Source organism: Petaurus breviceps, unplaced genomic scaffold (assembly GCF_028583685.1).
Source record: "Petaurus breviceps papuanus isolate PSGF00001 unplaced genomic scaffold, PetGlider_PUasm1.0 419, whole genome shotgun sequence".
Taxonomy (NCBI): Eukaryota; Metazoa; Chordata; class Mammalia; order Diprotodontia; family Petauridae; genus Petaurus; species Petaurus breviceps.
In genome coordinates, this window is record NW_027186324.1 from 3,388,472 (window position 1) to 3,401,303 (window position 12,832).

At 35.5% G+C, this 12,832-nt stretch overlaps 1 protein-coding gene, 1 long non-coding RNA gene and 1 other non-coding gene across 3 annotated transcripts in view; 1 reads left to right on the plus strand and 2 right to left on the minus strand.

Moving 5' to 3' along the window:
- CNOT11 (CCR4-NOT transcription complex subunit 11) overlaps positions 1-1,046 on the plus strand; it is a 26,620-nt gene extending 25,574 nt beyond the window's left edge. Inside the window, exon 7 of the mRNA XM_069100516.1 lies at positions 57-1,046. Within this exon, the coding sequence (XP_068956617.1) occupies positions 57-254 (198 nt within the window). The 3' untranslated portion in view covers positions 255-1,046. The remainder of the gene's footprint in view (positions 1-56) is intronic.
- Positions 870-11,417, minus strand: LOC138171181 (uncharacterized). The gene is made up of 3 exons (XR_011170815.1): positions 11,107-11,417; positions 6,132-6,230; positions 870-1,018 (listed from the first exon to the last, which is right to left on the minus strand). It is a non-coding gene; the product is annotated as an uncharacterized lncRNA (long non-coding RNA).
- Positions 11,128-11,243, minus strand: LOC138171281 (small nucleolar RNA SNORD89). The gene has a single exon (XR_011170851.1). It is a non-coding gene; the product is annotated as a small nucleolar RNA SNORD89 (small nucleolar RNA).
- Positions 11,418-12,832: the final 1,415 nt, after the last annotated feature.

The following is a 12,832-nucleotide window of genomic DNA, read 5'->3' on the forward strand; positions in this document are numbered from 1 at the left end:
TCCAGGTAAATACAGTGTGCTTTAAAAAAAAACTAAGCTTTCTGTTTCTGTTTCAGAATCGTTTGGTGCGGCTTGTATGTGTCTTTCTCCAGTCTTTGATTCGCAACAAAATAATCAACGTACAGGATTTATTCATAGAAGTACAAGCATTCTGTATTGAATTCAGTCGAATACGAGAAGCAGCAGGCCTTTTCAGATTATTGAAAACACTGGATACAGGGGAAAATCCTTCTGAGACTAAAACATCAAAATAAGGCCTCACTAGTTCTGCCTATCACTTGTACTATGTTTTAATTTTTAAAACTGTTAGAACTCTCAATGGATGGATGGTTTGGACTAATACATTTTGCCCATTTGAAGCAAAACTTTGCTTTTGCTTTTTTTTGCTACTGATTTTCCTTTAAATGAATCTTCTGAATGAAACAGAAGGTTTTGTCTTTGGCTGCCTTGGTGGACAGTGATCCATGGACTTCGAACACAAGTAGGCACTAGAGAGCAAGCTTCCTGTTTTGGTTTATAAGAACAGCTAAATCCTTGTGAATAAATCGTGACTCAAGCTTCCCAAAACTCAGGCAAACTTTTAAGGAATTATTTAAATGGAAATAAGGAAAAGACTATAGAATTTATGAACTGAATAGATATCTTGCTTTAGTTCCTACATCCTACAAGCTTTAATTTGTGAAGGAAAATTATAACTTTCCTTAAAAGTTTTCATTAAGCACACTATGAACTTGCTAAAGAAAAACTTTTTATCTTTTACCCTTTAAGCTGCTGGGACTATTAACCTGCTCTTGTGACTCTCCATTCTGACTTTACAACAGAAGTACTCATAAAAAAAATGTTCCTATTTTCTAGACTGTTTTACCTGGTTCTATCTTTTTTGTTCTTGTTTTATCTCTAAAAGACATGACTTCCGTGACTAGGCTTGAAAGGATCAAAAGGATGTTTTCATCTGAGAAAAAGTAGTTCCCAAGCGTGGTTGGCGTCCTCAGAGCTTGTGTTAAGTGTCTTTTTTTTACTAATAAAAAAGCAAAGAGAAAAGCAAATTATATCCTCTTTGAGAAGAATGGTATCTAAGCCCTAATCTATCTTACCTTTGGGGCAACAGTGCCTTACCTCAAAAAAATCATTTTTACACATATAATCTGACTTGTATATATCCCTTTTCAGCAAAGTATGTAGTGCTTTTATCAGGAAATCCTACTTTGCCTGCCCCTCAAAGCAAACCTAAGGCAGCTATGTTGTTCCATCCCTATAATTTAATTGGGGGGGGGGGCAGAGGGGAGGATATTTTATATTCTATATGGATTTGTTGAATAAACAGCCTATTCTTATGAAGTGGGCTATTTATGAGTTCTTAAGAGTATTTTTGCTTGGAGGAAGAACTAAAAATTTAAAAAGTGGTTTAACCTGAATACTGACAACTTCTAAGAATATAGACTTGTGGTACAATGGCTTTGTGTTACAGTGGCTAATAATTACCTCCATACCTTTAGATTTTAGTTTGCTTTTAAGGAAATTAAAATTTGGTATGGAAGAAAAGTTACTAGATTCCTTAGTATTTTCAAATAGAATTCCTATCCTTTTAACTCAGAAACCCCATGGCCTAACCCTAGCTCCTTTTCTCTCTTGGATAGAGAACTCGAATTGCATTAATAAAATTATCACTAAGAGAACAGACTTGTGTGACCATTTATTCAGCATTTCCAAGACAATTTTAAGTGTTCACAATAAGCTTATAATTGTATATTGTTGCTACTGAAAAATATCCACAGAACAGCAATTTATAGTGAGACAGGGATGCTTAAATGAGAAAAATTTAAAGTTCAAAGAAAATTAATTCTAGTTTACTGGACTGTCCTAAAAAGAATCCAATCTGAAATATACTGGGAATTTTATCTATGGATGAGAGCTCCATCCCTGGAACCATCCTAATTTCAGAAGGCAGGTCCACTCTTTACAATAGCTGTTGATAATTTTGCTTGATTGATCTTATTAAAGTGCTAGCTGTTATAACCAACCTCCTGCCCCGGCCCCAGCCAATATAACGTAGAAACTCATTTTTGTTGAGATTTGATCTCTCAGGACCAGACATTTTTTAAAAATTTTGATTTCATTGTGCCTTTTGTTTAACCATATCTTCCTTCTTTCCTCAGCAAACCATCGCATTTCAGACATATTAATGAGCACATGCATATTCTACATACATAGTTTCTCCCCCAACCTCTACCAGTGTAAACAAACTTTCTCAACTCTTAAGGTCCACCTTTGGTAATTAGTACTGTTATTTTTTGTTCTATTTATGTGGTTGTTCTTGACTTAACTTCACTCATCAGTTCATTGGTCTTATGCTACTACTGCATGCTTCAATTTGTACCCTTCCTTATGACACAGCAGTAGCATTTTATTTATACACATACAATTTGTTTAGCCATTCCACAATTGATGGGCAATTACTTTTTGTCTGATATGCCTAAACAATGGGACTGCTGAATCAAAATGGATGGACGTTTTAGTAACTTTTAAAGCATATTTCCAAATTGCTTTCTACAAAGGTTGGACCAATTTGCAGCTTCAACTAAAGTGTATACATTGTTGTGTTTACATTTGTACCTGTTTCCTTGCAGCATTTTAAATATTATTTGTCTTTTGTCATCTGATAATTTGGTGAAACTTCAAATCGATTAGATTTCTAGTTCTCCTTCAGAAATATAGAGCGATTTGTTCATATTTAGCTCTGAATCAGTGATTTACTTATGATGATAGTAACTTAAAAGTGGCAAACCAGAACTCAAACCCAGTTTTTTTTTTAAGTCTCAAGTTCAGTGTTCTTTCCACTATATGATGGAAATGAATTTTTAAAATTCCTTATTAGTGAGTCTTATTAATGTTTAAATTATATTACTAACACCTCTTAATACAGCACAGCACATAGCTTTTGTATAAAATGCCAGAAGAGTATTGACTGTGGAGTAGTTCTTCCACTAGAGTTTTTTAAGGCTGTGTGTATGATCTCATTTGCTATATGATCTGAGATTCTGAGTGCTGAAATGGGAGTCAGAACCTGGATATGAATCTGGGCTTTGCCAATTAGTAGCAGTATGACCTGGTCACTCACACCTCTGTTCTCTAAGATCCATTCCAGCTCTATGTTCTGTCATGCTGACAAGTTTTTTAAAGCTAAAAGTTAAGATGAAACTTTTTTTTGTTGTTGTTTTTGGAGGGGGTAAGGCAGGATAATTGGGGTTAAGTGACTTGCCCAAGGTCACACGGCTAGTAGGTATTAAGTGTCTGAAGCCAGATTTGAACTCAGGTCCTCCTGACTCCAGGGCCAATGCTCTATTCACTGGGCCACCTCGCCAAACTCATTTTTGATAAACCAAATTCTTGCCTTAATTTGTAATTTTTGCAATTCTGTATTCAGCAGTAAGGCACAATATATGCAAAATATTGGGCTAGCCAATGGAGAAACAAGAATAAACAGTCCTCACTCTGAAGGAACTTTAAATCTAATGGGGACAAGGGAGAAGAGAGGAGATATGGAATACTATAATTTACATTACTTCATTTGATCCTCACAAAATGGAATTATGAACTGTTCTCATTTTATACATGAGGAAGCTGAGAAATTGGATCTTCAGGTCACACAGGGACTTTGAACTCAGATCTTTCTGACCTAATTCAATGTTTCCTGTGGCAAAGGAGAGATGACATAAGATCTAGGAGTGATTTAAGAAGTGATCACTTTTAAAGGGAACATGGAAGGGTTCGTTGAGGTTAACAATTGCAGTGACAATTGTTACCACAACTAAAGCAGTCAGCAATCGGTAGAGATGAGGAAGTCAGGAGATGACTTATTTCAATGCAGAAATAAAGGGAACAGGACAAGATGAGAACATGGATTTAAATGCATGACATGTATCTGCAAGAAGAGGACTTTAATTGCCTGTGAAGAGGAAGGCCTTGTTAATTTCTGACCGGGCAGTGCCTTGGCTGGCACATAGACATTGGAAATATCATTTTGGCAGCTGGGTGAAGGAGAGAAGAGAGGCAGAAAGGGCAGTTACGTTATTATAGTGATACCTGTAGAGAGAATGCTAGCAGTGGTAGTGAAAAGAGGCTGAATCTACTATGGATGTGAATGGAGAAGAAAGAGTAAAACAGAATGGAACCTTAAATTAGACCTGGAAGGGTTATAACCTGGTTATAATATTATAAAGCTAGTCCAACTCCATCATTGTGAAATGAGGAAACAATCCTAGACCAGTACATCAACCAGACCAGTACAAAACTGAGAGGGCCCTCAGAAGATATCTAATCCAGACTGTACAGAACCAGTATGAGCTCTGCCTCTTAAGAGAATCTCAGGACCTCAGGAGCTAGGAAAATAGGAAAGATAAAGAAAACTACAACAGAGGAAAGGAGACCTCTGTTGTTCACCTTCTGTTGTTAATGTTATTCATATAATGTAGGTTTGTTTGGGTGAAGGAACAGGGTTTATTAACACTAAGAATTCCCAAGTCTTTCTTTAGTGGGGTTTCTGAATAGTATCATAAGGCTACATCCTAGAGGTAAAAATGACACCAGAATGTTGGGGTATATGTTTGCCTCTAGCAACCCCATTTTCTTTTTGAGAAGTCCAAGAGTATGGAGAAAAATAAGTGGTAGAGCATTTTATTTTTATTTGTGGGCTGAGTTTTCTACTCTGTTCTACCAGGTGACTGAAAAAAATTCTATTCTCTTGGCAGCCCTTTTCATTGAAACCTCAAGAAGGGCATTTCAATAGGCTCTAGTACCAAGGATTATGCATAGTTCTTAAAATCTTAGCTCTTTCACACCCCGAACAAAGAGCCAATAAGAAAGCTAAACTAATAAAACATGCAGATAATCTTATGTTGGAACAACAAAGATAAAGTCCAAAGAACATGCTGGACTGAATAATGCCCTCCTCAACTAAATGTACAAGATATTTCCTGCTTGGGAGCATGCAAAATAACAATTATTTGGTGAATTTCACCAATTTAATTCAACTTCTTAAATAGTTAAACGTATACTTAAACATATAAACAAAATTAAGGGGAGCTTACATTTCTTACCATGAACTAGGAAATGATATCACCCTATAATTCATAAGATTTATGTTCTAGATATCTAGGGATCCTTCCTGTATGTCGATACAATATATAATTATTTAATAACTCGTTATATAATATTGTATTCAATTTCACTCAATTTTCTCTTTCTTAGAGACATTTATCAAGTGTTTACTGAATTAATTAGCTTGACTAGCCAGCAAGTTGCAAATATACCTCCACTGGGCTACAAACACTCCAAATCTGCCTACCACTAAGCTGCTGTTAAAGGTTACCACATGAGTTCCACTTTATAAACAAAATATTTCTAATGCATTTAAAAAATAATGGTATTGAGGTTTTAAATTATGTGTGTATATATCTACTATTCAATGACAAATGTATATGAAACAACTTGTTTTGTGTTATCGCACACAAATATGTAAAATTGAGATGAATTCTAAAATTCACGAATAGAACAAAAATCTAATAGAAGTAACTTGGAGAATAGTTCTCCTAATTATCAATTTAAAATGTACTTTCAGATTCTTGATTTTTCATGTTAAATGGGATAATCTTAGCTAAGCCCAAAATTTTATCTTTAATTCCTTGTTTAATCCCTATCCAAAATATGAATGCAATAAACTTTCCAAAGAAATTTCCTATAGGCAGTTTTTCGTCTTCACATGATTAACAGCCAAAAGAGGATCTCGAATTCTTTAGATTTGTGATTCTGTCTTTAAATTTTTCGTGAAATTACCAACACCAGCACTGTATATACATGTGTATGTGTGTGTATGTGCATGTATGTGTATGTGTATGTATGTGTGTATGTGCATACACATACCCCACCCCATGTAACATAACAAGTTGTTTCATATACAATTCTCTCTGAACAGTGGATATGTATACATATTATCTAACAGAAGTTACAAACTGCTCTATCTGCCTAACCTACACTTGTTTTCTTTATACGTTAAGCAGCCACCTCCCCAGAAACTCCCTTATAACACAGGGTCCACCATAGCTCAGTACACGGCTCTGTCTGAGAACACACACCTCACTGCATCTCTAGCCCGTCACCTCTGCCAGGAGCTGTGCAGTTATGCTTCAGTATCTTCTGAAGTCACCAATGCAGCTTTAGCATCTTCAAAGTACCTGTGAAAGACATAATATCACAGTCTAAAGAACGGATATTCACATTCCAAAAAGAAATGAGTTAAGGGTCTAAAATATGCCTCCTTTAAGTAATGTCTTATAGAATGCAATAATACACATAAACTTTAAAAAACTTATATGTGGTAAACTAATGCATGGTAGAAATTATTAGTTACTATTTACCTTAAAGTATTTAATATTATGCTGACAGGTTTGGTTTCAAAAGCTTATAAAGATTACCATCCAGTATTAGACTTTTTTTGGTACACAGGCTCTTAGAAGACTAGACTTGAAAAATTCATAGATAATTTCAAGACCTGCCTGGATTTTTAATAGTCCACTACACATTTTAAAGCTTTTTTTTTTTTTTGGAGGGGGGAAGGCAAGGTAACTGGGTTTAAGTGACCTGCCCAAGCTCACCCAGCTAGTAAGTGTTAAGTGTCTGAAGCCGGAATTGAACTCAGGTCCTCCTGACTCCAGGGCCAGTACTCTATTCACTGTACCACCCAGCCACCCTTAAGCTTATTTCTAACTGGAGGAAACATACACCTAACAGAAAGCAGATGGGCTGAAAATATACTTTTGAAGGAGAGCCCATATTAAAATCACAGATCCAATTAAATCGGAGATAATATAAAGCCTTTTCTCAATATGATTGCTTAGTTTTTTTAAAGGCTTTTTTTCTCTTATTAATATAATCCTCAAACATTGCAATATACTGCAAACAAGCAAAAAGAAAACCCATGAGACTGGACTTTTACTATGCAAGATTTTTAAGTATTAAATTTGAAGATGGCAAATTAGGGTGAGCCACCCAGCTGAACTCACCCAATACTATCCTCCAAACTTTAAAATGGTGCCTCACATCAAATTTTGGATTGGCAGAGCCAATGAAAAATCTGCCTAAGAAAACTTAAGAGATAGGCAGGAGGAATCTGTATAATCAATGGGGAAGTCTGCCTGGAGTCCACATATGTGGCAGTGGCAAAGTAGCAACTTAGGGAGCTCTCAGCCCAAAGACTGTAAGGAGGTGGGACCCTCTGTGGGCAGTGGTATAGCCAGCCCTGAGCAGAAAGGGAGCGCTAAAGGTTTAGTCACAAGGGAACAGGGACCCAAAGCAAAGAGCTACTGTGTGTAGCTGCAGGGGGCCAGAAACCCTTCCTTTGTAAAGACCATAATGCAGATAAGCAGAGCAGCGAACATACCTCTCCCAAGATAACACCTTAGAAGCACCAACTTGCAGTCCCCCAGAACTAACTCTGACAACAGTAGCACAAAAAAAAAACCTCAAGCCTGGAACAGTGCCTCCTCCAACCCTGAGGAGGACTTTAACCCTGTCCGACTTTAACACTAAGCTCAAAGTCAAGAAACTGGCTGGAAAAATGAGCAAACAACAAAAACAGAAACTGACCGTAACAATCCACTATGGTGGCCGGGAAAACCAAGACATAGACTGAGGAGACGACAGTGTGAAAAGGGCTACGGAAAAAGCCTCAAAAACAAAAACTGCTAATTAAACATAAGCTCAACAAGAATTCCTCAAAGTTAAAGAGAGCTGGATAAGAGTAACAGAGGAAAAATTGGGAAAAGAAATTTGAGTGATGCAAGAAAATTATGAAAAGAGCTTGGTAAGAAAAAAAAATGTGTATATCCAGCTTGGTAAAAGAGGCACACAAAAAAAGAGGATAACTTTCAAAAACAGAACTGGCTAAATGGTAAAAGAGGCACGAAAATTTACTGAAAAAATTCCTTAAAAAGCAAAATAAGTAAAATAGAAAAGGAAGTACAAAAAATTCACTGAATAAAAACCTTTTTAAAAGACATAATAGGCCAAATAGAAAATGAGGCACAAAATCTCACTAAAAAATTAATTCCTTAAAAATCAGAATTGGGCAAGTAGAAGCTAATGACTCCATGAAACATCAAGACACAATATAACAAAGTCAAAAGAATGAAAAAAAAAAATAGAAGACAATGTAAAATATCTCATCTGAAATATAAATGACCTAGAAAACAGATCAAGGAGAGATCATTTAAATTATTGGACTACCTGAAAGCCATGACTAAAGAACATGCTATTTCAAGAAATGATTAAGGAAAACTGCCCTATCAAGAGGGTAAAATAGAAATCAAAAGAATCCACTTCCTGAGATCCCAAAATGAAAACTCCCAGGAATATTACAACTAAACTTCAGAGCACCCAGGTGAAAGTTTTACCAGAAAGAAACCATTCAAATATTGTGGAGCCATAGTAGGATCCCACAAGATTTAGCGGCTTCCATGTTAAAGGAACAGAGAGTGTGGAATATGATATCCTGGAAGGAAGAGAAGCTAGGACTATAAACAAGAATCAATCACCTACCCAGCAAAACTGAGTGTAATCCTTCAGGAGGAAAATGGCTATTCAATGAAAAAGGGAACTTTCAAGCCTTCCTGATGAAAAGACCAGAGCTGAATAGAAAACCTGACATTCAAACAGACCGTAGAGAAGCGTAAAAAGGTAAATATGAAAGAATACTCTAAGGGACTCAATAAAAAGCTATTTACATTCCTAAGCGTAAAGACTGAACTCCTAAGAACTTTATCATGATTAAGGAAGTTAAAAGGAGTTTATACAGTCAAGGGACGGGTATGAGTCAATGCTGGGATGATCTCTAAAAAAATTCACAAACACACACACGTATATATGTATGCATATATTCACACCCAGTTGTGTACAGAAATGTAACTTGCCCAATAAAGAAACAGGAGGGGAAGGGAAGAACAGGGGGAATGATATAGGCGGAGGGGATAAATGATATAGGAGAGGGAAGATTAAGGGAGGCAGTGGTTAAAAGTAAAGACTTTTGAGAAAGGACAAGTTAAAAAGAGAGAGAAGGGAAGAAACAGAAGATAATTAAATAGAAGGAAATAGGTAGTAATCATAACTGAATGTGAATGGGATGAGCTCACTCATAAGACAAGCAGATACGAAAATCAATTAGAAACTAGAATCTAACAATATGTTGTTTGCAAGAGACACATTTGAAACAAAGGCATACACAGTGAAAAAAAGGATGGAACAGTATCTAATAACGCTTCCGCTGAAGTAGACATCATGAACTCAAACATGGCAAAAGCAAAAAGAGACCTAATTAAAAGAGAGAGTCAGGGCAACTACATTTTGCTAAAACATACCATAGACAATGCAGTAACATCAAATTTCTTTACAGAAAGTTTCTCAGATAAAAGATCTAATTTCTCAAATATATACTGAGTATAGAACTGAGTCAAACTTATAAAAATAAGAGCTACTTCCCAATTGATAAGCAGTCAAAAAGATATGAACAGGCAGTTCTCAGAAAAAGAATCAATTCTATCTATAATCACGAAAATCTGCTCTAAATTGACATACTGATTAGAGAAATACAAATTAAAACAACTCTGAGGTACCTATCACAGCTATTGAAAATGACAAATGCTAGAGGGAATGAGGGAAAAAACAGGTACTGCTAATGAACTGCTGGTAGCTGCCAACTGGTCCAACCATTCTGGAAAACAATTTGGAAACATGGCTAAAAGTCTATAAAACTCTGCATACCCTTTGATCCAGCAATACTAATACTAGCTCTGTATCCCCAAGACATCAAAGACAAAGGACCTACAAGTACAAAAATATTTTATAGCAGCTCGTTTTATGGTAGCAAAGTACTAGAAACGGAAAGGATGCTCATCAGCTGGGAAATGGTTTAACAAGTTCTGGCATATGATTTAATGGCATACTATTGTGCCATATAAGTATGATGAGGGGGATGGTTTCAGAAAAACTTAAAAGACCTATATGAATTGCTACTAAGTGAAATAAGCAGAACCAGGAGATCATTGTGCACAGTTACAACTTGGCTATTCTTATCAATGCAGTGATCCAAGATAAGTCCAAGGACTCATGATGAAAAAAATGCTATCTACCTCCAGAGAGAAAACTGATGAACTCTTCTGAGTGAAAACTGAAGCATAATTTTCTCATTTTCCTTATTATTCTTGCTTTTTTAATAATATGGTTAGTATAGAAATGTTTTACATTATTTCACATGTATAGTCATGTTATTGCTTGACTTCTTCAGTGGTTTGGGGAGGGGGAGGGAGGGAAAATTTGGAATATATATCAAAATATAAAAAGTTAAAAAAAATTTAAAGTTTAAGATAATAACAAAATGTATCCTCTTCTGACCTTTTTTCTGTGTATTAAAAAATCTTTTATTAATGCCCTTTCCTCTCATTACCTACTAAGGGACATAAAGAAGCAATCCCTTATAATGCAAAATGAATAAACACATTGAAAACCATTTAATTCAACTCTTTCCTTTCACAAATGATGAAATCTTGATTGGTCACTACACTCATCAGAGACAAGTCTTTCAAAGCTGTTTTCCTTTACATTGTTCTAATAATGATGTAAATTGTTGCCTGGTATTGCTAATTTCACTAGATGAGCTTACTTTTCTACTACCTGGTGAGGTAGTGGAAAATTCTGACACCTAAAGTCAAAGGAGCTAAGTTCAGATTTATTGTGACCTTAGGCTTCAAGTTCATCATCTGTATAAAATAAGGCCAGGGCTGGGGTGAGGGAGTGGGAGAATACTGAATTAAATAACTTGATTCTTTAGTCCTTGCCAATGCTAAATCTGGAATCCATTTCTACCTATTATCAGTATGACTGCTTTAGGATATTATTTAAAACATAATTTACAAATTAAGCATGTCTATCAACACTAGACTTTATTATAAAGTGTGAACAAAAACAACTGTACAGTTCAGTTAAAAATTAATAAGTATCAATAAATTTTTAAAACTAGTAGGTCTGTAAATATCATAATTTAGGAAAGTATTCACTTACATAAACACACTGCAATTGGTTACTGAGGTCAGACTAATAGTTCGCTTCTGGAGACTTTGTCATCGTGCTCCATACAGAGAGCAAACTGCTTATGGATGGCACTGCAATTCGGCCTTTTACTGTCATCATTCCTCAGTTACAGGAATTTACCTTTCACGTAATGAAAAAAAATCGATTACGCGTTTGCAGAAAAGCCAATAAGAGGGGCTGCTAGGTGGCACGGTGGGTAGAGCGTCAGCCCCGGAGCCAGGAGGATCTGAGTTCAGTTCTGGCCTCAGACACTTAACACCCACACAAAAATACGAGCTGTGTAACCTTGGGCAGGTTACTTAACCCCAACTGCCCTCCAAAAAGCAAAAAAAAAAAAAAGCCAATAGGCCAATAAAAAAGATTTTAAGACATCTCCGATAATATCTGTTAGTGTTGAATTCACTCTAAGTGAACCAACTATTAAAATTTCATGTCATTCCAAAGTGCAATATCAATGCAAGTGTAGCTACTATTGCTATTAATAAGTGACATATTTTCTTTACATTTACACTAAAAAATTACTAGCATCAAAAATGATCAAATTCTTCCAATGATGACAATCCCTAATATGGTAGGACTCAGATAAAAGCTGTTACCTTGCTGTCAAGTGATGCAGTTTATGTCTCTTCAATTATTTCTTCTGAATTTCCAGATCTAAGAATGCCAGATATTGTACAAAGGAAACAGAGGAAAACAATTAAGATTAAGCATGATAAGCATGCAGTAACTTAACAGGCAACAATCCACAAGTATGAATACGGTTAATTTCTATACTATTCTTGACTTTCGTGATGATGGCCCTAGAATCGTGAGGCACTGCAGGCAATACTCCCGGCTTGTTTTCATTTTTAATATGATGCTCATTATCTGCTTTCCTGTCCTAGCAATTTTTAAATTTTAAGTGTAGTATATCATCTTTTATTATCAATTTTCTTTTTTTGTATGAAAGTATGTACAACGAGGAAAAAGGTTCACCTTTTTTTTTCCTCCTAAGTATTTACAACTTTATAAGGCATCACTTACCATATATTATAGGGTGGCTGTCACAGACTTTGGGTTTCTGGAAAAGGGCCTGCAATCATTGTATCCTCCTTATTTGTAAATTTCAAATTTTTGAGCCAAGTATGTGGAAATTGCTACTAGAAATTAAAAATCTGGGAATTATAAATTATTTTTCTGTATTAGCAGCTACAGAGATTTTCCTAACAAATTTCTTTGGGATGACATATTCTTCATAGATTAAAAAAAAAGAAAGCAGGGACATTTTCTTATTAAAAAAGGTTCATTACTTCAGTGCTAAACTATCCAAATAAAGATGCTCAAAGCAAACCAAACCTTAAAATACATAAATGTTCCTCCTCTCTCAACATTCTGAATTGCTGGGTCAATGGCAGTGAGGTATTATTAATGACTACTAAGAGTCACATATTTTCTTTATATATACACAGTTAAGAAGCAAAATCTATTTAACACAATGAGATTTCTTTAAGTATATATTATTAAGCTGTTAAAAACCCCACAACTCAACTGCTGGGGAAAACAGGGCTTTATTTTTAGTTTTAAAATTCCTTCTCTTGGCTAATCTCCACAAATTTGGGCAATATACTTTAAGACACATAAGGTAACAAAGGAACAATTTAGGAAGAGTTATTTCTCTAAAGAATACCAGCAGCATGCTTTTCCTTCCACCCATCCA